This window comes from Dipodomys spectabilis, unplaced genomic scaffold, assembly GCF_019054845.1.
Source record: "Dipodomys spectabilis isolate Male_0828 unplaced genomic scaffold, ASM1905484v1 ptg000210l, whole genome shotgun sequence".
NCBI classification, from domain to species: Eukaryota; Metazoa; Chordata; class Mammalia; order Rodentia; family Heteromyidae; genus Dipodomys; species Dipodomys spectabilis.
In genome coordinates, this window is record NW_024870887.1 from 4,850,139 (window position 1) to 4,874,603 (window position 24,465).

Sequence of the window (24,465 nt, forward strand, 5' to 3'; positions counted from 1 at the left end):
AGATTTCTGGTTAATTGGAGATAAGAGTCTCACAGACATTTCTGCCTATGCTAGCTTTGAACCATGATCCTCAGACCTCAGCTTCCTGAGTAGCTAAGATTATGGTGGCATGAGCCAGTGGCAACTGGCTACTTTAACAAGTACTTTAACAAGTGAGTGTAGTGGCTGGAGAATAGCTTCATGACAGAGCTGCATTGTAAAAATACAAATAATAGTATTTGAAAACTAGGGCCATGGCTCCAGTGTTAGAGTATACATAAATAAGTACTGACATCTACTAGCCCTGAATAAATTTTTACTTAGTCTGTGCTGTATAATTCAGAAGCTGATAATTAAAGAAATAGGCTTGAAGAAACAAGCTATATATTAAGGCAACACAGTTTCCAATAGTAGAAAGTGAGCTCAAGTTAAAAATTTGATGGAATTGCTAAATTCAAAAGAATATACAGTATGCCTGGGAATGTGGCTTAGTGATCGAGTACTTGCCTAGCATGCATGAAGCCCTGGATAAAAATTTCCTCAGTACCACATAAATAGAAAAAGCCAGAAGTGGTCCTTTGGCTACCAGAAGTGGTAGAGCATTAGCTTGAACAAAAGAAGTTCAGGGGGGCTGGGAAGGTGGCTCAGTGGTAGAGCGCTTGTCTTGCATGCATGAGGCCCTGGGTTCGATTCCTCAGCACCACATAAGAAAAAAGCCGGAAGTGGCGCTGTGGCTCAAGTGGTAGAGCGCTAGCCTTGAGCTGAAGAGCTGAGGGACAGCATCCAAACCCAGAGTTCAGGGACAGTGCCTAGGCCCTGAGTTCAAGCCCCAGGACTAGCAAAAAAAAAAAAAAAAGAATATAGTAGTAATGGCAAATACAGAATATTAGTATGCAAAAGACCGTGAATTCAATCCCTAATTACCCCTCTCCCCCCACCAAAAAAAAGATGAATGACTGTTACTAAGAGAGAGGAAGTGGATGTGCCAGACTTGAGGGAAAAAGTCAAGCAATGATACAAGGCCCTGAGTTCAAGTACACAAAAACATGTGAGGAAAATTTATATATACACAAAGATATCAAGCAACTGTAGCAAAATATTAAGAATTGGGCAATCCAACTAAATTTATGGGATTTTTAACCTAAAAGTTTATTAAGTATAATAAAATTTAGGCATTTATTTAATAATAAATTGTCAAAAACTCACTTCACATGAGTTGGTTACAAGAAGCAAAAAAAAGTCAAATAAAGATTCTATAATAAGAATAGTACTTCTTTACCTTATTTATGAGAAAATTTTAAGTTAACTTGAACGTTCTATTTATAAAAGCAAAATATTAATTTCTAACTCTTTTCTTTATAGTATCTTTTGGCTATGACTTTTGTTTATTTCAAGAGAGCTAAATTTACTATTAATGAGCATACCAGGATAAATTTCTTTATTGCTCTGTAAGTACACTTTCTGCTAAATAACTTTTTATGCTATTTACAATGAGTAAATAAATATAGATGTATATATATGATCTTTTAATTTAAAACAGAACCAGTTTAAAACTATGGATATCTTTGAATAGGCCTTACTGTGTAAATGCTACACATCTATTACTTTCATAGGATATTTTTATGTTCTTTTTACTGACCTTATCATGCTGTATGCCTAAGATTTATTGTTTAACATTCCACTTGACTAGATTGTGTCTTCTATATTTTTGAGTACTGTCTTATAAATTATTTCAAATTCTCCTCTGCTATGATTTAGATTGTTTTAAGTTTTTTATTAGCATACATTAGTTTGCAAAGGGGGACTTACTGTGATGTTCTCATACATACATACAGTACACTCCAGCTACCTCCCTCTGTTTCTTTCCCTCTTCGTCTTAAAACAATTCCCTCTTTTCTCTCTTTAACTAACACTCTTAACACTTAAGCCAAACATCTAGCTCTCCCCATTTTGGTGGAGGGGAGGGTCAGTACTAGGGCTTTCCGCTCATGGCCTCTTGCTCTTGTTTGGCTTTTTTCCTCAAGGCTGGCACTCTGCCACTTAAGACACACCTCCATTGCCAGCTTTTTACTAGTTAATTGGAGGTAAGAGTCTCAGTTTAGCCGGATGCTGGTGACTCACACCTATAATCCTAGCTACTCAGGAGGCCTCTGAGATCTGAGAATCACTGTTCAAAGCCAGCCTAGGCAGGAAAGTTAATGAGACTCTTCTCTCCAAGAAATCACCAGAAAACAGAAGTGGTGCTGTGGCTCAAGTGGTAGAGTGTTCACCTCTAGCTGAAGAGTTGAGGGATAGCGCCCAGGCCCAGAGTTCAAGCCCCACAACTGTCAAAAAATAGTCTCAGACTATTTTACCCAGATTGGCTTTGAACGGTAATCCTCAGATCTCAGCCTCCTTAGTATTAGAATTACAGGGGAAGCTGCCAGTGGTTAGCCCCTCCCCCTTATTGAAATGATTTCAGCAAGTTTCATTTTTCTATTTTCATACACGCATATAAAGTACTTCAATCACTACCTTCTCCATAGACCCCCCTCCCCTTCTTACCCATAGCCTGTTTACTTTCCTGTCATTTTTCTTTTTCCTTTTTTTTTTTGCCGGTCCTAGGGCTTGAACTTAGGGCCTGTGCACTGTCCCTGAGCTGCTTTTGCTCAAGGCTAGGGCTCTACCACTTGAGCCACAGTGCCACTTCGGGCTTTTTTTATGTATACGGTGCTGAAGAATTGAACCCAGGGCCTCATGCATGCCAGGCAAGCACTCTACCACTGAGCCACCTTCCCAGCCCCTTCTTTTTCATTTTTTAACATATTGTAAAATGGTTTTCACCAGGGTAAATTGCACATGCATCTATTTTTATTTAGCCACAGTAATCTCATCTATTGTTCTCTCATTGCTTGGCCCCTGACCCCTCCTTGTTAAATAGCTTTCAATGAATTTCCTTATGCTACCTTTATACTTAGACAACATGTATTTTGGTATTATTGATCTTCCATTATTATTTTTCTGTCTACCACTACTTAGTTTTTATTTTTAAGCCAGAATGGTCTCTTTTAAATTGTTAGACAGTGAATAGAACATCTTGTAAAAAATGTTCTATATATACTGTGTACTATATATACTGTGTAGATCTTTAAAACTTGTAATATGCACTGATTGTTTTGCTGAACACAAATGATGACAAATGACTATAATTAATTTTCCTGTTTTTTCCATTGATTTCTCATTAATTCATGCTACCTTTGTAATTTGCTAAATAGTTTTTTACAGCACAGTTTTTCAATCTGTGGGTCAGAACTCAGCTAGAAAACAAAAAAACTTAAGCTCAGTGGTAGAGCAGTTGCTTACTATATGCAAGACCATGGATTCAATCTCCAGTACCAAAAAGACAAAATAACTTTTTTGGAATGTATGACTGAAAAATAGAAAACCACATACAAATACTTGAATACAAGCCCAACACCAATGCCTTATGCTTGTAAGCCTAGCTACTCAGGAGGCTGAGATCTCAGGATTGAAGTTTAGGGAAGTCTATGAGATTTATCTCCAATTAACCACCAGAAGACTCGAAGTGGCACTATGGCTCCAAGTGGTAGAGCACTACCTTTGAGACAAAGAGGGGTGGGGGAAGTAGTCATTTGTGAGGCTTGTATTATTTCTCATGGGAAATTTTCTCCATCCTTACTTTTGTACCAGTGTTACTTAACATGTCTCATTTTTTTTATTCCTTTTAAGATATTCTCTTGGGCTGGGAATGTAGCAGTTGAATTCTTGTCTAGCATGCTTGAAGCCCTGAGTTTGATTCCTTAGTACCACATAAACAGAAAAAAAATGGAAGTGAAGCTGTGGTTCAAGTAGTAGCTGGTAGCGTGCTAGCCTTGAGCAAATGAAGCTCAGAAACAATGCCCAGGACTCTCAAAAAATAAAAATAAAAAAAAGAATTTTCTCTTTAGCACTGGTTTTGATCAGTTGGATGATGATAAACTTTGATGTGATTTTTTTCATATCTCTTGTACTTTATTGTTTCTTGCCCATTTAGCTTCTTGTGGATTTATGGTTTTAGTCAAATTTTAAATATTTACAACCATTTTTTATATATTTTTATTGTGAAAGTACTGTACAGAGGGGTTACAATTACGTGGGTAAGATAATGAGCACATTTCTTATCAAGCATTGTAGCCTCCTGCTTTGTTTCCCCTTCCTGTCCCTTCGTATCCTCCCCCCCCACCCCCCCCACCCCACCCCTGTCCCCCCTCACCAAAGTTGTAAAGTTCGTACAACCATTTTTTTTAAGTTGGTTGTGGGGCTTAAACTTGGGGCCTGGGCGCTGTCCTCAGCTCTTCAGCTCAAGGCAAATGAGCCACAGCACCACTTCTGGTTTAATTGAAGATAAGAGTCTCATGGACTTTTCTGCCTGGGCTGGCTTTGAACCATGATCCTCAGATCTCAGACTCCTGAGTAGCTAGGATTACAGGTATGAGCCACTGGCACCCGTATACAGCCATTATTTCTTCAAGTATTTTTTGCCAACTAGCTACCTTTTAGATATTCCAATTTCATCTTTATTAGATTTTCTTGAGGCTATCTCACCTCTATTTTTGGCCTATATATTTCATTTTAGTTAGATTCAATTACTGTCACTTTAGTTCATAAATCTTTTCCAATATTAATCTCTCATTAATACAACTCAGTGTATTTTTCCTCAGAGACATTGTAATTTTCATCTCTAGAACTGCATTCTTAATATGTCTACTGTTTTTAACACATGAAATCAGTGTCATTTGTTTAATGTCCTTCACTGTGTCAGACTGATTTTGATTGATTGGTTATTCTCCTTATTATGGTTTGTATTTTTCTGCTTCTATGTGTTTCTGGCCTCCCCCTCAAGTATTTGGTAAAAGCAAATTTCCATATGTATATAAGGAAACTACCTGAGTCTAGGAAAAGATGATAAGAAATACTAGGTAAAATAGTACCTAACATTCGTTCACATAGGACTATAACAATGCCTGTTCCCACTAGCTGGTTTGAAAACTTAGTTTAGTTCATGGAGTATTAAGAAAAGTATTCAAGCCAAGTACTGGTGGCTCATACCTGTAAACCTAGCTACTCAGAAGGCTAAAATCTGAGGATCGTGGTTCAAAGCCAGCTTGGGCAGGAAAATCCATAAGACTCTTACCTCCTATTAGCCATCAAAAAGCCAGAAGAGAAGTTATGGCTCAAGTGATAGCTAGCCTTGAGCAAAATGCTCAGGGGTAGTACCTCAGACCCTGAGTTCAAGCCACAGGACAGCACAGAAAAGAAAAATAAAGGAAAGAAAAGTATCCAAACTGAACATGTTGGTGATACCTGTAATTACAGCTTCAGAGAGACAGGAAGAACCTAAATTTGAGGACAGCACAAGCAAAGTTAGACCCTCTCTGAAAAACTACAAAGAGCTGAGGGAATAGTTGAAGTGGTAGAGTACTTGCATACATGAAGTCCTGGATTCAGTCTCTAGCATTACAAAGAAAAAGTGCTAACCTCGTACCTGTAATCCTAGCTACTCAGGAGGCTGAAAGCTGAGGATCAAGGTTCAAAGCCAACGTGAGACTATCTTCAATAAATCACCAGAAAACTGGAAGTGGTGCTGTGGCTCAGAGTGGTAGAGTGCTTGCCTTGAGCTGAAGAGCTCAGGGACAGCACCCAAGCCCAGAGTTCAAGTCCCATGACCTACAAAAAAGAAAAAGAAAAAAAAGAAAAAGAAAAGTGCTCAGAATCAGGCATGATGGTACATGCCTATAATCCCAGCATTTAGGAATCATGAGTTCAATGCCAGCTTGGGATACATAGGAAAACCATGTGTTAAAACAAAGATTCCAAATTCACAGACAAAGAACATACACATATTTGCATGTATATACATGTGTATGTATGTAGAAACTCAGGAGGGTCTTGTCTCAGAAATGGGAAATAAAGTTTCAGACTGAACATTGCTCCAGATCCAACTAAGAAATGAAAACTAAAAAGATCAGATTGCTTCCAAGTGACTTAATTGCATACCTGAACCCAAGAAGGTAAAATTCACTATATCTCTGATATTTTAATATGCATTTCTTAGAATAAATTTAAACATCACTGCTTTTCCTGTCCTTACATTTTTTTTTTTTTTTTTGGTCATTGGTCCTCTTTGTTAGGTATCTGGCTAATACAGTTGAAGAAGATGAAGAAGAATCCAAGTATGAGATTTTCCCATGGGCTTTAGGGAAAAATTGGAGGAAATTGTTCCCTAATTTCTTAAAGTTAAGGGACCAGCTCTGGGATAGAATTGACTATAGGGCTATTGTAAGTAGGCGGTGCTGTGAAGAGGTAAGGATTTCAAAATACTTCATATGTAATCTTTGTATTGTCTAATTTTCCTTATTTTTATTTATTTAATTCATTTTTGCTTTGATGTGTTTTTTCCCTTTTTTATTGTGAAAATACCGTACAGAGGGATTACAATTACATGAGCAAGATAATGAGTACATTTCTTATCAAGCATTGTTGCCTCCTCCTTTGTTTTCCCTTCCCATCCGTTCCCATACCCCCACCACCACCACCCCCTACCCGATCCTGCCCCCCCCCCCCCTTTTGATGTTTTGAGACAGTATTTCACTATATAGCCCAGTCTGGCCTGGAATTCACAATCCTCCTTCCTCAGTCTTCTGAGTGCTAAGATATAGGTTACTTTTTTTTAATGCTTTTTTTAATTGTTATTATAAAGGTGATGGACAGAGGGGTACATTTCTTTTTGGACAGTGTCACCCCTTCCCTCACTGTCTCTCAGTTTTTCCCTCCCATCCCATCCACAAGTTGTATCGTTAATTTTCTTCATAGTGTCCAGTGAGTACCATTGCTGCATTTGTTACCCTTTGTCCCACCATTTCACATACTCCCAAAGACATATAAACAAAAATAAAGAACAAAAATAAAAGAAAAGGGGCTGGGAAGGTGACTCAGTGGTAGAGCGCTTGCCTTGCATGCCAGAGGCCCTGGGTTCGATTCCTCAGCACCACATAAGCAAAAAGAAAAAAGCCAGAAGTGGCACTGTGGCTCAAGTGGTAGAGCGCTAGCCTTGAGCTGAAGAGCTGAGGGACAGTGCCCAGGCCCAGAGTTCAGGCCTCACGACCGGACCCAAAAAGAAAAAAGAAAAAAAACCTTGTTTTCATTTCCTGGAGTTCATTTTGATAAATATTACTTTGTATAATCAGATTTTGTTGTTGTTGTTTTGTCAGTTGTGGGGCTTGAACTCTGGGTTTAGGCACTGTCCCTGAGCTCTTCAGCTCAAGGCAAGCACTCTACCACTTGAGCCATATTGCCACTTCGGTTTTGTTTTTTTTTTTTTTTTTAAGTGGTTTATTGGAGATAAGAGTCTCATGGACTTTCCTGTCTAGGTTGGCTTTGAACCTCCATCCTCAGATCTCAGCCTCCTGAGTAGCTAGGATTACAGGTGTGAGCCACCGGTGCCTGGCTCTTTTTGGTCTTAAATGTATTTCTGTTTCTGTTTTTTCATATATATCTGAGTAGTACATTAACCTAGATCATTATCAAAAGTACAACTTGTGCCAGGTTCGGCGGCTCATGCCTGTAATCTTAGCTTCTCGGGAGGCTGAGATCTGAGGATTGAGGTTCAAAGCCAGCCAGGGAAGAAAACCAGAAGTGGCGCTGTGGCTCAACTGGTAGAGCGCTTGCCTTGAGCTGAAGAGCTGAGGGATAGTGCCCAGGCCCAGAGTTCAAGTCCCATGACCAACAACAAAAAAAAAAGTACAACTTGTGCTGGTCATTGGTAGCTCATACCTATAAGCCTAGCTACTCAGGAGACTGAGATCTGAGGATCATGGTTCAAAGCCAGCCAGGCAGGAAAGCCCAGGAGACTCTTAACTCTAATAAACTACTCAAAAAGCTAGAAGTGGCTGGGAATGTGGTTTAGTGCTAAGAGTGCATGCATGAAGCCCTGGGTTCAATTCTTCAGAATATAAACAGAAAAAGCCAGAAGTGGTGCTGTGGCTCAAGTGGAGGAGTACTAGCCTTGAGAAAAAGCAGCTCAGGGACAGTGCCCAGTGCCCATACCCTGAGTTCAAGCCCCAAGACGGACACACACAAACACACACACACGTACAATTTGGGTTGTTGTTTGAATTTTGAAGCACAGTAATTAAAAGTACTCCTTTCTGTTTTTTAGATCAGGCTACTTATATAATATTATTTTTCTTGGGCAGTACTGGGATTTAAACTCAAGGTTCACAGCTGGCCTTCTCCCTGCTGAGTTGCATCTCTAGCCTGGCTTTTTGTTGGTTATTTGGAGTCAGGCAGACTTTTCTGCCTGAGTTGGCTTCAAACTGTGAGCTTGCAAATCTCAGCCTCCTGAGTAGCTAGAATTATAGGCATGAACCACCTGTGCCCAGCTTGTATAGTATTCTTTTTTTTTGTTGCTTCTGGTCAGTCATAGGGCTTGAACTCAGGGCTTGAGCACTGTCCCCTAACCTCTTTTTGCTCAAAGCTAGTGCAATACCACGTTGAGCCACAATGCTACTTCTGGTTTTTTGGTGGTTAATTATGGATAAGAGTCTCATGGACTTTCCTGCCCAGGCTGGCTTTGAACTGCAATCCTCAGATCTCAGATTCCTAAGTAGCTAGGATTACAGGTGTGAGCCACCAGCACCTGGCTTTGTCTAGTATTCTAACTGTAGTCTGTGCCTCCTGTCTAAAATATCATCAGGGGCTGGGAAGGTGGCTCAGTGGTAGAGCACTTGCCTTGCATGCCAGAGCCCTTGGTTCGATTCCTCAGCACCACATAAGCAAAAAGAAAAAAGCCGGAAGTGGCGCTGTCGCTCAAGTGGTAGAGCGCTAGCCTTGAGCTGAAGAGCTGAGGGACAGTGCCCAGGCCCAGAGTTCAGGCCCCACGACTGGACCCCCCCACAAAAAAATAAAATAAATAAATAAATAAAACATCATCAGTATATTATAAAAGGTGGTATATACTAAAATATATCAATGTATATTTTCTTGTAGCTTAATAATAATTTCCACTAAAGTATATAAAATTTTAAGCTCCAAGGACTGGAGCCAACAGCAGAGTATGTAATTTAACTAAATTTAAATATGTTATAAAAACCTAAGCAGGACTGAAAATATGGCTCAGGGATGGAGCATTTGCAAAGCATGTTCAAGTCTATGGATTCAGTATACTGCTCCACAAAAAAGGAAGAAAAACAAAGAAAATGAAGTTTAAAATATTTTTTTACATAGAATATATTTAAAATTCTTATATTTGCATATGACATCCTTATTTTTTTTCCTTCCTTTGTTCCTCCCTCCCTCCCTCTTTCTCTTTCTTTCTCTTTTATTATGCCAGTATTGGGGCTTGAAGTCAGGGCCTTGGGTGTTGTCCTTTAGCTTTTTTTTGGGGGGGGGGGTCCAGTCGTGGGGCCTGAACTCTGGGCCTGGGCACTGTCCCTCAGCTCTTCAGCTCAAGGCTAGCGCTCTACCACTTGAGCCACAACACCACTTCCAGCTTTTTTCTTTTTGCTTATGTGGTGCTGGGAAATCGAACCCAGGGCCTCAGGCATGCAAGGCAAGCGCTCTACCACTGAGCTACCTTCCCAGCCCCGTCCTTTAGCTTTTTTGCTCAAAGCTAGTGACCTGCCACTTGAGCCACAGCTCTATTTCAGTTTTTGCTAGCTAACTGAAAATTAGCGTCTCACAAACTTTCCTGCTGGGCTGGCTTTGAACTGTGATTCTCTGATTTCAGCCTCCTAAATAGCTATGATTATAGTAGTGAGTCACCTGCCACCCACCTTTTTCTTTTCTTTCAGGAGGTACAGTGTGAGATTTGAATTCAGAGCCTGTGAAACAAGTACTCTGTCACTTGAACCACAGTTAGGGCTCTCACTAAGATTTATTGGTACCAAAGTTTACTAAAATAAACCAATAGTACACTATAAATTTTTTTTTTTTTTTGTCAGTCGTGGGGCTTGAACTCTGGGCCTGGGCACTGTCCCTCAACTCTTCAGCTCAAGGCGAGCGCTCTACCACTTGAGCTACAGCGCCACTTCCGGTTTTCTGGTGGTTTATTGGAGATAGGAGTCTCACGGTCTTTCCTGCCCGGGCTGGCTTTGAACCGCGATCCTCAGATCTCAGCCTCCTGAGTAACTAGGATTACAGGCGTGAGCCACCAGCGCCCGGCTACACTATAAATTTTAAAATGAGTTATTTTTGTCAAATGTTTTAGTTTTTACTACAGTTACAAACTAAAGAAAAATTATAGAACATTAAATGGAGAGTGATAATCACTGTAAGCCCTGGTACTGGTTCAGATAATTTTGTAATTAAATAGAATCCTACCTGGTTAAATGACTATAGGCCAAAGGAACCAATAAATGGATTAGTATCAAACCTGAGTGAGGATTGGTGGTATGTCACAGAATTGACTGTGTTTATTTATTTATTTATTTTATTGTGAAAATACTGTACAGAGGGGTTACAATTACATGGGCAAGATAATGAGTACATTTCTTATCAAGCATTGTAGCCTCCTCCTTTGTTTCCCCATCCCTTCCCATCGTCCTTCCCCACCCAATCCCCACCCCCCACCCCATCCACCTCCCCCTGCTCCCCGTACCAAAGTTACAAAGTTCGTTTTCGACATAACGACTTGTACATCTCATTGTTGCAATGGGTCCACCTGTATCCCTATTTAAACGATTTGTTTTCCCCCTTCCCCTCCACAAATTATACCGACATCAAATACAGTGAAAGCAGGGGTTATACTGTGGGAGAGGGACATACAGAGCAACAAAGAAATAATCTTATGTATTAGAACAATCGCATGAAAGAAAAGAAACATTTGAATACATATCTTAGGGTTCATTTCCCTAACATTAACTGTGTTTATTAATGAAGAAAATACAACAAATATGCATATTTGTAGATTGAATTAGAAGGATTTTACACTCTTGGGAGAAATGTACCAATTCAGAAATAGCAGAAGACTGTCAAGCCAAGCCTTTACATTATTAAATTCAATGAAAAACAATGGACAGTTGAGTATATGAAGCCTACTCAGTGGAACATCATTAAGGTATTTGAACTGGACTGGTTTTGGTTTCAGAGTACTGAGTCCAGATTGTTTGTGGTCCTGAGGTTTTGGGGGTTTTTTTTTGGGTGGGGGCAGTGTTTGCCGGTTGTGGGGCCTGAACTCTGGGCCTGGACACTGTCCCTCAGCTCTTCAGCTCAAGGTTAGCCCTCTACCACTTGAGTCACAGCGCCACTTCCGGCTTTTTCTGCTTATGTGGTGCTGAAGAATCGAACCCAGGGCCTCATGCATGCAAGGCAAGCACTCTACCACTGAGCCACCTTCCCAGCCCTGGTCCTGAGGTTTGAACTCCCCACCTTGACAGTTGCTAGACAGGCACTCAAGCTCATGAGCTCATGTTTGTTTTTGTTTCTTTGTCATTCTCTAGTCCCCAGTTCAGGAACAAATAATTAACCAGAGATACTGAGTGCATATAATTCGAGCACTCAGATGGCTGAGCCAGAATAACCACTGGGAGGCCAGCTTGGGCTACATAATGAGGTCTAGACCAGCCTGGGCTACATATAAAAATCTTTTTAAATTAAAAAAAAATAATTTGCACACTTGATGTCATCCTTAGAAGTAACAGGGGAAGTGGTGCTGTGGCTCAAATGGTAGAGTGCTAGCCTTGAGCTGAAGAGCTCTGGGACAGCATCCAGGCCCAGTGGTTCAAGCCAAACTGATCCTCCTCCCCCCCAAAAAAGTGACAGTGGGACATATTTGCCCATTTAAATTTTTTGTAAGTAAATGTTTCAGTCCCTGTAGAGCTGTCAGGCTAAGAGCACTTAGAGGACATCAGCTTATGGCAAATCCCCCACTCACTCAGGTACAGGCATTTTAACTCCAGCATAGTGCATGCTGTTAGAACTAGAATCACTTCAGCTGCTGGCAACCAAAGATAATGATGTAGTTTAATAGTGTGTATATAAAAGACAAAAAGGCTGTTGTAGCTGAAAATTAAATTATGTAATTAAACTTAGAAAAAAGTTTATTCTTAAGTTTCAGAGAAGATAAGGTAATTATCAGATTATAGCTAAAATATCACATTTGTCTCTGTATAACATACTTTAAGAAGAACATTGAGCCGGGCACTGGTGGCTCACGCCTATAATCCTAGCTACTCAGGAGGCTGAGATCTGAGGATCACAGTTCAAAGCCAGACAGGGCAGGAAAGACCGTGAGACTCCTATCTCCAATAAATCACCAGAAAACCGGAAGTGACGCTATAGCTCAAGTGGCAGAGCGCTCGCCTTGAGCTGAAGAGCTGAGGGACAGTGCCCAGGCCCAGAGTTCAAGCCCCATGACCGACAAAAAAAAAAAAAAAAAGAACATTGACCAGCAATTGAATATCAACTGAAGCACAAGTAGACTAGAGCTAAATCTCCAACGTACAATGCTATATGGAGAACAATAGAAGGATCTGGAGATTTATGAAGCTTGCCAGTTGTTTTTCAATATCTGAAGGACCACAATTTGGCAGGAAATGTTTTTGTTTTAAACATAAAAAGAGAACTAAGAGGGGCTGGGAAGGTGGCTCAGTGGTAGAGCGCTTGCCTTGCATGCCTGAGGCCCTGGGTTCCATTCCTCAGCACCACATAAGCAAAAAGAAAAAAGCCGGAAGTGGCGCTGTGGCTCAAGTGGTAGAGCGCTAGCTTTGAGCTGAAAAGCTGAGGGACAGCGCCCAGGCCCAGAGTTCAGGCCCCATGACCGGTCCAAAAAAAAAAAAGAGAACTAAGAGGCCATGCCCCAGTGGCTCACCCCTGTAATCCTAGCTACTCAGGAGGCTGAGTTCTGGGGATCATAGTTCAAAGTCAGCCCAGGCAGAGAAATCTGTGAGACTCTTATCTCCAGAAAGCCAGAAGTTGTGCTGTGGCTCAAATGATAGAGCACTAACCTTGAGCTGAAGAGTTGAGAAACAGGGCTCAGGCTCAGAGTTCAAGCCCCACAACTGACAATAAAACGAAATAAAAAAAAAACCCTTTATTAATCTAATAGTAATCTTTTCACCATAGGTTATGGCCATTGCACCAACTCATTATATCTGGCAACGAGAACGCTCTGTGCATCACAGTGGAGCTGTTAGAAACTACAACAGAGATGAAGTTCAACTGCCCCGGGGACCCAGTGCCACACCCGTGGATTGTTCACTCTGTGGTAAAAAAGGGAGATATGTGAGACTAGGATTGTCTTCATCCTCATCCTCATCCAGCGATACAGTATTAATGATGGAAAAACAATCTCAGGACTCACACGGTTCATTTTCAATGGACATAATAAGTGAACCATCTCAAGCTTATAACTATTCTCAAGGTATGATTCAGTGATAAAACGTAATTAAATTTATACATTATTTATTGAGCTCTAGTCAGGCATTACAGCTAGTAATATATAATGATTTATATACTGTATCACTAAGTTAAATTAGTATTGGAGTTTTCCCCCCTTTTCATCACCTTTTTCTCTATATCTTTACCAGTTTTATGTCAGCTACATAAACCAAGAGGATTTTTATATGATATGTTAAATTGAAACTTAATACACATGAAGCTTACATATTAGAGCTTGAACCATTTCTTTGAAATGTTTATTTTACTCAAAAGGTATTCCAAGTAAAAAAATAAATGTACTTATAACCTTATTATCCAACTATTGGTTTCCTTCAATATAGTTTTTTATTGCTAACACAATAAGACCCATATTATAGGTAGACCAGCTTTTTTTTGCTTTTTTTTTACTTTTTTCTTGTCGGTCGTGGGGCTTGAACTCTGGGCCTAGGCACTGTCCCTCAGCTCTTCAGTTCAAAGCGACCACTCTGCCTCTTGAGCCACAGCGCCACTTCCAGTTTTCTAGTGGCTTATTGGAGATAAGAGTCTCACAGACTTTTCCTGCCCGGGCTAGCTTTGAACCGTGATCCTCAGATCTCAGCCTTCAGAGTAGCTAGGATTATAGGTGTGAGCCACTGTTGCCAGGCTAGAACAACTTTTATTCATTTATAATAAAGCATTTTTCCATGTCTTAGTCTTAGAAAACCTTATCCTGACATAAATGGCATAATTTATTTGCATTTTTAATTTATTTTTGTTGGGATCTAAGTGCTTCGATATATGAAAAAGCAATTTTATTATATAATTTAAAAGTATATTAACAGGGGCTGGGAAGGTGGCTCAGTGGTAGAGTGCTTGCCTTGCATGCCTGAGGCCCTGGGTTCGATTCCTCAGTACCACATAAGCAAAAAGAAAAAAGCCGGAAGTGGTGCTGTAGCTCAAGTGGTAGAGCACTAGCCTTGAGCTGAAGAGCTGAGGGACAGCGCCCAGACCCAGAGTTCAAGCCCCACGACTGGACCCAAAAAAAAAAAAAAAAAGTATATTAACAACACTGGAAACTTCAAATTATTTTATATAGATTATTTCTTTTCTGGATTTGAAAGAAGACTAGAGTAATATTCTATCATTGTGATCCTTTTTACTTTATAGTCTTGTAGATCTTTACCTGTTTGAAGAGTAGGACATCTAAAGATCAATTTCTTGTGGTTCTTACTGTTGTTTTTTTTTTTTTTGGGGGGTCCGGTCGTGGGGCCTGAACTCTGGGCTGGGCACTGTCCCTCAGTTCTTCAGCTCAAGACTAGCGCTCTACCACTTGAGCCATAGTGCCACTTCTGGCTTTTTTCTTTTTTCTTATGTGGTGCTGAGGAATCGAACCCAGGGCCTTGAGCACGCAAGGCAAGCGCTCTACCACTGAGCCACCTTCCCAGCCCTCTTGTGGTTCTTTCTATCATGAGAAATTAACAGACCTGCATTATTTCAGAATTTCATTGATTAAATTTTACCATGTCCCTATGAGAGTAAGTAAAGCATCCAGAAAAATGAAGAGAGAGGGTAAAGTAATATTTGAACCCAGGTCTCTTGACTATAGATTGAGCTTGAATTCCTACTATAATTATTATATTTTACTGGTCCTTTGATGGAATCCTCTTTTTTAAATTATTTTTTCTTTCCCTATAAATGAAGCAGACTGTCAGGTGCTAACATTAGGCTCCTTGAATGACAACTGGAATCCTCTTTTTAGCAGTGAAAATAAGCTTCAGAAGACCGGACCCAGGCACTGGTGGTTCACACCTGGAATTCTAGCTACTCAGGAGGCTGAGATCTGAGGATCACGGTTCAAAGCCAGTCCAGGCAGAAAAGTCTGTGAGATTCTTGTCTGTAATTAATCACACACAAAAAAAGCTAGAAGTGGAGTTGTGGCTCAAATGGTAATACACTAGCTTTGACCAAAAGAAGCTGAGGGACAGTGCCCATGCCCTGAGTTCAAGCCTCAGGCTGGCACAAAAAAAAAAAAGTGCTTCAGGAGAAGCCTTTTAGCAGACTGCTAAAGATGTGGTTAAAAAATATATAGTAAGAACTAAGGGTTGAAGGGTTATATGGAGTAAGAACTAAGGCTGAAGGGTTATATGGAGTAAGCTGACAGTGAATTTCAAAAACTTAAAAAGATATTTACATAAAGAACAGAAACAACTGTGTTTTATTCAGATTAGCCCCTATAGCTGTCAACCATAATATATACTTTAGTCTATCTTGATATATAACCTTGGAGTAAAGGCTCTGCTAGTCAGTGTTTCTTTGAACAAAACAAAACAGTCTTTGAAAGACTGTGGATGAAAGTACAATATCAACTTAGGGAATCTATAGAAGGAACTGGGCTTTCATCTTGCTCCTGGATAAAATTCTGGTTTACAGTTTACAGGTCCTGTGTAGGAAGAAACAAATATTTATTCATTATTGCATCATTCTGAGTATTAACATTAGTTATACCTTCAATGATGGCAGAGTTTGGGCAATACAAAAAAAATTATTGCTTACACACATATTAAACCAGTAAGTCTACATACATTTTCAGAGAGAGCTGATGTAGAGTAGAAGGGCACATGGTATGACCAAAAGCAGGGGCAAGCATTCTAATAGTAGCCTATTGGTAAAATTTTCTTCCTATAGGCTATATAAGGTTAGAGTAAAAAAAACAAAAACAAAGGTTAGAGTCACCTTAGTAGATTGTAGTCAGAGAAAATTTAATCCAGCATTCTGCAAGAGGAAAACGAAGAGCTGATGCTTTGCCTTGGCATTTTATGATAAAATGCACAGATAGTTTTCAAAGACCTCACATTTCTTTCAAAAAGCAATGTCCTGATTTTCAAGTAAAAGCATAACATAATTTCTACTTTAAATTTTTTTCTTGGTCAGGCATAGTGCTACATACCTGTATTCTCAGCTACTTGGGAGGCAAAAGATAGGAAGCTTGCAGTTTCAGGAAAGCTCAAGAGAAAAAAAAGTAACGTTAACAAGATCCCCATCTTAAGAAACAAGCCAGGTTTCAGGAAAAAAACAAAAATCAAAAAAACAGGTATGATGGTTCATACCTGTAATCCTAGCTATGCAGGAGGTAAGTAGAGGATGGCAGTCTAAAGTGGGCTCTGGGCAAAAGCATGAGAATGTATCTGAAAAATAATTTACAGCTCAACCAGTAGAATGTCTTTGTAACAAGCAGGAGGCTTTGAGTTCAAATTCTAGTGCTAAGAAAAAAACTTTCTTTTGAACATGTGTTCAAAAAACAAGCTTTACATAAACATATTGTAATATTTAAAACAAAATGTTTTTCAGGGGCTGGGAAGTTGGCTCAGTGGTAGAAGCGCTTGCCTTGCATGCCTGAGGCCCTGGGTTCGATTCCTCAGCACCACATAAGAAAAAGGAAAAAAGCCGGAAGTGGTGCTGTGGCTCAAGTGGTGGAGTGCTAGCCTTGAGCTGAAGAGCTGAGGGACAGCGCCCAGGCCCAGAGTTCAGGCCCCACGACCGGACCCAAAAAAAAAATGTTTTTCAGTTTGACAAAGTAAAGAACACTGTCAAAACATTTCATACTGGAGAGGATAGATGAAGCAGTCTATAAATTACATCATAATCACCAATCTGGCACTTGTGCTAAGCCTTTTATAAACTCAATCTATCAATAACACTGACAAAAAAATAAACTCAGAGAAGTGACACTATTACTGTGTAAAACAAGAAAGAACAAGAGGGGAACCCAGTTCTATATGAATACACAGCACTTTCTCTCTCTCTCTCTTTACTCTACTGGCAGTGGGGCTGGGGATTGAACCTATGATGCTTATCCTCTACCGGAACTCACATCTCCTAACCTTCAAAGCACTTTCCCTACCCCACCCCTAATACTAGGGTTTTCATTCAGGCCTTGCACTTGCTAGGCATGCAATCTACCTATTGAGCCTCCAACCCTCATATTACTTTGTTTTGTGTTGTTTTTGTTGGTCGTGGGGCTTGAACTCTGGCCTTGGGCACTGTCCCTGTGCTCTTCAGCTCAAGGCAAGCACTCTACTGCTTGAGCCACAGTGCCACTTCCCCTCATATTGCATTTTATACTGAATTCTGTTTATGCTGCCTTAAATCTCATAACATGTAGGCTGTTTCAAGTGAAACATGGGTGTATACTATATGAGGACCCCTGGGAATTTAGAATGAAGCCAAAGGGGGAAAATACACTAAGCCTTTGCCCTGGTGTAAGTAGATACAGAACGTTCCAACTGTTTAAATAACCTATTATATATATATATATGTATATATAAAAGGTTATTATATATAAAATAGGATATATATCAGTTAGATTGGTTATATCTATTACCAAGTTTTTTTCCAAAAATAAATCCTTTTTGAACTTTGGTATTTATTTTTGTCTTTACCATAATCCTCATTATATAGGTTAAATTCTTTAATAAGGATATCATCAAGGCTGAGATAGCACATGCTTAGGATGTATGAGACTGTGGGCTGGGCATGGTAGCTCATGCCTGTAAACCAAAATACTTGGGAAGCAGAGATAGGACAATAGAAGTTTGAAGCTAGTCTGGACAAAGTTAATGAAGTCCCATCTCAGTAAACAAGCCAGGTGAAGTGATTTACAGCTATAATCTGAGCTATTCAGGGAGGCATAGGTCTGAGACCAGCAAAAGCCAAAAATACAAGACTCTAAATGAAAGACAAAAGGGCTAGGGGAGCCAGGCACCAGTGGCTCACATCTAATCATAGCCACTCAGGAAGCTGAGTCAGTCTGAGGATTGCAGTTCAAAGCCAGCACAGGCAGGAAAGTCCATAAGACTTACTGACAAAAAAAAGATGTAGAGGTATGGCTCAAGCAGTAGAATATTAGCCTTGAGCAAAAAAGCCAGGCAAGCGCTCAAGGCCTTGAGTCCAAGCCCCAGTACCAACATAAAAAACTAAAAATTAAAGAAACTGGAGCTGGGAAGGTGGCTCAGTGGTAGAGCGCTTGCCTGGCATGCATGAGGCCCTGGGTTCAATTCCTCGGCATCACATAAGCAGAAAAGCCAGAAGTCGTGCTGTGCTCAAGTGGTAGAGCACCAACCTTGAGCTGAAGAGCTGAGGAACAGTGCCCAGGCCCAGAGTTCAGGCCCCATAACCAGCAACAACAAAAAAGGGCCTGGGGGTATGGCTCATTTGGTAGACAGCTTACCTAGCAAGCACAAAATCTTGAGTTCAAAAATAGTATCACTGGGGCTAAGAATGTGGTTTAGTGGTATAGTGCTTGCCTAGCGTGCATGAAGCTCTGATTCGATTCCTCTATACCACATAAACAGAAAAATCCAGAAGTGGTGATGTGACTCAAGTGCTAGAGTGCTAGCCTTGAGCAAAAGGAGCTCAGGGACAGCACCCAGGCCCTGAGTTCAAGCCCCAGGACCGGCACAAAAAAAAAATCTTTTTATATGGCCATGGAGCCTTCAGAAGTTCCCACTGTCTAAAATAGAAAGTTCCACAATGTAAGAATATACCTAAAACTTCCCCTAGAACGACTAGATCCACAGAGGAAATTACACATGATTCAGTATAGGCGTAAAGCTGTCAGCAAACTTACTGATCGTTTACTGGATGAAAATGTGAACCAAGGCACTGGTGGCTCACACCTGAAATCTTAATTACTCAGGAGGCTGAGATCTGAGGATCACAGTTCAAAGCCAGCTAGGGCAGAAAAGTCCCTGTGAGACTCCTTTCTCAAATTAACTATTCAAAAACCAGAAGTGAAGCTGTGTCTCAAAGAGAATACTAGCCCTGAACAAAAAGAGCTCAGGGACAGTGCCCAGGCCCTGAGTTCAAACCCCTTGAGCAACAACAAGAAAGAAAATATGAAGCAAACCCTCTGGAAAGCAATGGTAAACAGCTTTAAGCCCCTGAGATCAAGCCCCAGATTTTACCATCACCGGACTGATTCATAGCTACTCATACTACCCCATAGAGTGTGTGTGTGTGTGTGTGTGTGTGTGTGTGTGTGTGTGTGTGTGTGTGTGTGTGTGTGTGTGTGTGTGTGTGTGTGTTGGGGCTTGACTCTGGGCCTGGTGTGTGTGTGTGTGTGTGTGTGTGTGTGTGTGTGTGGTGGGGCTTGACTCTGGGCCTGGTGTGTGTGTGTGGTGGGGCTTGACTCTGGGCCTGGTGTGTGTGTGTGTGTGTGGTGGGGCTTGACTCTGGGCCTGGTGTGTGTGTGTGTGTGTGTGTGTGTGTGTGTGTGTGTGTGTGTGTGTGTGTGTGTGTGTGTGTGTGTGTGTGTGTGTGTTGTGGGGCTTGACTCTGGGCCTGGATCCTGTCCCTCAGTTCCTCAGCTCAAGGCTAGCACTCTGCCACTTTAGCCACAGCACCACTTCCAGTTTTCTAGTGATTATTTGGAGGTAAGAAGCTCACAGACTTTCCTGCCCAGGCTGGTTTAGAACTGTGATCTCAGCCTCCTAAGTAGCTAGGATTATAGCCAGGAGCCAACAGCACCAGCTTACCCTGTACTTCTTTAGAGCACTTATGACAGTCATAAGTCTTACATTTGTGTGATTATAAATTAGCTCTATTATGGACTATACTCTTGAGGCAGAGATTTTTAGGTTATAAGCCTTCATGTTCTGTAAAATGTTATAAAAATTTTTATACACATAATTCTAAACAGACTATGGTGGTAAATCCAGGAATAGCAGCATTTATCTACCTAAACATGAATACTTTAAGGCATATAAAGCATCTATATTGGGTTGAGAATGTGGCTTAGTGGTAAGGTGCTTGCCTAGCATGCATGAAGTCCTGGGTTCCATTCCTCAGTGCCACATAAACAGAAAAAGCCAGAAGTGGTGCTGTGGCTCAAGTGGTAGAATGCTAGGCTTGAACAAAAAGAAGCTCAAGGACAGTGCCTAGGCCCTGAGTTCAAGCCCCAGGATGGGCAAAAAATAAATAAAATGAAACATCTATATTTAAGCAAGTATATAACCACTGTAATCTTTTGTTTTAACCATAAAAATAGCTTTACAGTTGATTTGCACATATTTGAAAACCATAAACAATGTGTGATACATAGCAAATACAAAATAACATACCTGTGAATAACAGCCCTATTCCTGACTAATTCATGTGTAAAGTGTAGTTCTCTTTTCTAGACATTTGATTTATGTACAATTATTCCAATATTCTTTCAATCTGGTTACAAAGATTCTGAGAGGAATGAGAGATTGTTGCAATCCCAAGGCTATGAGTTCAATTCCCAGCACTACATTTGAGAGAGAGAAAGAAGACAGAGGGAGAAAGAGAGGAAGTGAGAAGGAGGAGGGAAGGGAGATAGAGATAAAGAGAGGGAGAGGAAGCCCGGTGTTTGGTGGCTCACACCTGTAATCCTAGCTACTCAGGAGGCTGAGATCTAGAATTACGGTTCCAAGCCAGCCCAGGCAGGAAAGTCTGTGAGACTCTTATCTCCAATAAACCACTAGAAAACCGGAAATGGCGCTGTGGCTCAAGCAGTAAAGCGCTCACCTTGAGCTGAAGAGCACAAGGACAGGTACCCAAGCCCAGAGTTCAAGCCCCATGACCGACCAAAAAGAGGGGGGGGGGAGGGGGAGGATTGTTACATCTTGAAACTGGATGTGGTGATACCGACCTGTAATCTCAATATATAGGAGGATTAAACAGGAGAAGTATGAGTTAAAGGCCAGCCTGGGCTACATAGTGAGACTCTGTCTCGAAAACAAAAACAAAAAAAAAACCCAAAAGTTATATTTAAGGAGCATAGCTCAATGATTGACTATGTGCTTCGGATATACAAGGCTCAATGTCCTGAGTTTAATTCCCAGAACCCAATTTTTTTTCAAAGTTACATTTTTGGTTATAATTTTAAGGTGACTATATCATTCTTGTCAGTTTTCCCTCCTACTTAATGTAGGCCAAATTTCCTCAGTTTTAAAAATATATGTGAGCCATTAAATGTATATTTAAATATACAGATACACACAATTTATATTAAAATGTGTATTTTATTTCAGTAGCTAATGAACATCAATCAAACCATGGAAAGAAAACAAATGTTGTGGAGATAGACAAATCCATGGAGTGGTTTACAGGAAGTGAAGAATGAGATGGCTCAACTAAAGCAACTTGGAATTATTTACTACAATATACCAAACTAAACACAAGACATTGTCAAAGTGGGACATCCAAGTCGTTTTGTTATCTTTCTTTAGCTTTTGTTGCTTTTCAAATTTATATATAAAAGTTATACAAATCATAGTAATAGCTAAAAATACCAACTTATGAAGGTGATTTTTCAATATGAAGTTCTAATTTAATAATTTTCCATTTTCAAATCAGCTGATGTCATCTGGACCCTCAGTTGTGGTTTAAACTCCTTCAATGTGATAAGAAAAGCTAATTTAAGAGAGGAAAAAATAAGATCATAACATTAATAAAAAGTATAATCTGATATGGTCTGAAAACCACTCACCTATATGACCAGTTTGCCAGTGGCAATACCGGGAAGGGAGTCATTGGAAAATTAGAATGTGATTTGTCCATTTTAGAACAAAATACATTATAAGCTACATAAAATGTTTTATAATTTGTTAACAAAAACTGTTAAATATTACTGTTCCTTTAAGTTTTTCTCACAGTTTAAAACATTTATTTTGGAGCTATTCTGCAAGTTACTATATACAAATTTTTCAATGATTACAGTTACATTATGGTTTTATAACCAAATGGATAAAACCATATCATAAATCAATGGATATCAGAAAACATTTTACAGCCTAAATAATGTGTACATAGGAAAGACTTAAACTTAGTTCTTTGAAGAATTGTAGCAGCATTTAGGAGTTACTTCTTTTTTTTTTTTGCAATAATAGTATTTGTATATTACATTCTGTTAAACTAATCCTAAATCACCAATGTGTACATAAAACATCCTTTAAATTATTTCACATACCAAGCTCACAACAAATAAACTATGAATCATTTACAAAGGCTAGTTATCAGTTACCAGAATTTTACATAAAAGATAGGGAAAAGTCATTCATGATTCTGTTAACAGAATAAGTACTACATTCTGATGTCTACAGGAACAAAATACCCAAGGAAGATTTTCTTTTTACTATGTATTGCTCAGAATACTTAGGAACCACTCTATTATTGCAAACCTATGCATAAAATAAAATTGAAATCCACAAGGGTTGTTCTCTTGAAATTCTTTACCTTCAATTCCAATTTCCTTCTGAGAATATAATGGTAAATCTGTATTGTTTATAGGTTTTACTTTTTGAGGTAAAAATTCACTTTTTTGTTTTGCAAGGCAAACCAACCAATCTCTGACAATTACCTTAATTTTCACAGGAGAGAGCAAGTTCATAGGCAGGATTCCATCTAGAAGTTCAATAACCTGGGTGATGTGTTCAGAAAAGGGAAACATGTACTTTGCATTTCTACTAAACTACTACTACCTTTCTATTTTAAGTTCACTACATACCTCTTACCCAAATATAAATTATAAATGTCATAATTAAATCAAGAGGAAGAGAATAAAAATGCAAGTTAGGAAGGAGCTGAGCACTGGTAGTTAACACTTACAATCCTAGCTACTTAGGACACTGAGATCTGAGAGTCCCAGGCAGGAAAGTTCATGTGACTCATACCTCCAATTAACCAGTAAAAAGCCAGAAGTAAAGCTGTGGTTCAAGGGGTAGAGTGCTTGCCTTGAGGGGGGAAAAAGTAGCTCAGGGACAGCACCCCATCCCTGAGTCTGAGCCCCAGGACTAGCATCAAAAAAAGAAAAGACAAAAAGAAAATTAGAGATAATAATAATAGTAAGTTAAAAATCCAAATCCAGAGATCATTACTTGACATTACTCTTCACATTATACCTTTTAAGAAGTTTCTTCCAAGCCGGGTGCTGGTGGCTCACGCCTGTAATCCTAGCTACTCAGAAGGCTGAGATCTGAGGATCGCGGTTCAAAGCCAGCCCAGGCAAGAAAGCCCGTGAAACTCTTATCTCCAATAAACCACCAGAAAACCGGAAGTGGCGCTGTAGCTCAAGTAGAGCGCTCGCCTTGAGCTGAAGAGCTGAGGGAAGGTCTCAGGCCCAGAGTTCAAGCCCCACGACCACCAAAAAAAAAAGTTTATTCCAAATTGTCACAAAAAAAACATTAATGATATGAACGATGATTTAAGCAACGAAATCACTGAGTTTGGGACATGTGCCAAAACAGAGTGTTTGTGTGTGTGTGTGTGTGTGTGTGTGAGAGAGAGAGAGAGAGAGAGAGAGAGAGAGAAAGAGAGTGTCCTGGGGCTTGAATTCAGGTCCTGGCTGCTGTCCTTGAGGTTTTTTGTTTTTATTTTGTCTCAAAGCTAGCATTCCACCACTTGAACCACAGCTCTACTTCCAGCTTTTTGGTGGTTAAGTGGAGATACAAGTCTTAGGGACTTTCCTGACAGGGCTGACTTCAAAAGGCAATCCTCAGATCTTAGCCTCCTGAGTAGCTAGGATTTCAGGTGTAAGCCACTGGTGCCCTACTGCTTTAAGTTTTTATGGGATGACAACACCTTACTCCAGTACAAAACTAATATATTAGTCTGTTACTTGGCAAAACAAAATGTATTTAAAAACCACATTACAAGCAGGGTGCTGGTGGCTCATGACTGTAATTCTTGCTACTCAGGAGACAGATCTAAGGATTGCAGTGCAAAGCCAGACTGGGCAGGAAAGTCCATGAGATTCTTATCCCCATAAACTACTCAGAAAAAAGCTGGAAGTAGCACTGTGGCTCAAGTGTTAGTGTGTGCTATCCTTGAGCAACATGGACAGTGCCAGGACCAGAGTTCAAACCCTAGGACTGGCAAAAAAAAAAAAAAAAAAAATTACAAAGGAAAACAGGCTTGAGCTATTCAGGAGGCTGAGATCTGAGGATCGTGGTTCAAAGCTAGCCAGGGCAGGAAAGTCTGTGAGACTCTCATCTCCAGTTAATCACCAGAAAACCAGAAGTAGCACTATGGCTCAAGTGGTAGAGAACTGGCCTTGAGCTGAAGAGCTCA

At 40.1% G+C, this 24,465-nt stretch overlaps 1 protein-coding gene across 2 annotated transcripts in view; it reads left to right on the top strand.

Annotated features, from left to right (window-relative positions):
* The window catches only part of Spdya (speedy/RINGO cell cycle regulator family member A), a 42,414-nt gene that overhangs the window by 7,442 nt on the left and 10,507 nt on the right, over positions 1-24,465 (top strand). Inside the window, exons 3-6 of one of the 2 annotated variants that reach the window (XR_006150163.1) lie at positions 1,342-1,427; positions 6,150-6,321; positions 13,081-13,378; positions 21,429-21,611. Coding sequence is in view for 1 of the 2 variants with exons in the window: in XM_042696713.1 (XP_042552647.1) it covers positions 1,342-1,427; positions 6,150-6,321; positions 13,081-13,378; positions 21,429-21,520 (648 nt within the window). In the remaining variant the exon portion in view is untranslated. Of the gene's footprint in view, positions 1-1,341; positions 1,428-6,149; positions 6,322-13,080; positions 13,379-21,428; positions 22,959-24,465 lie in introns of those variants that run through there. The other variant, XM_042696713.1, reaches the window with a different exon arrangement.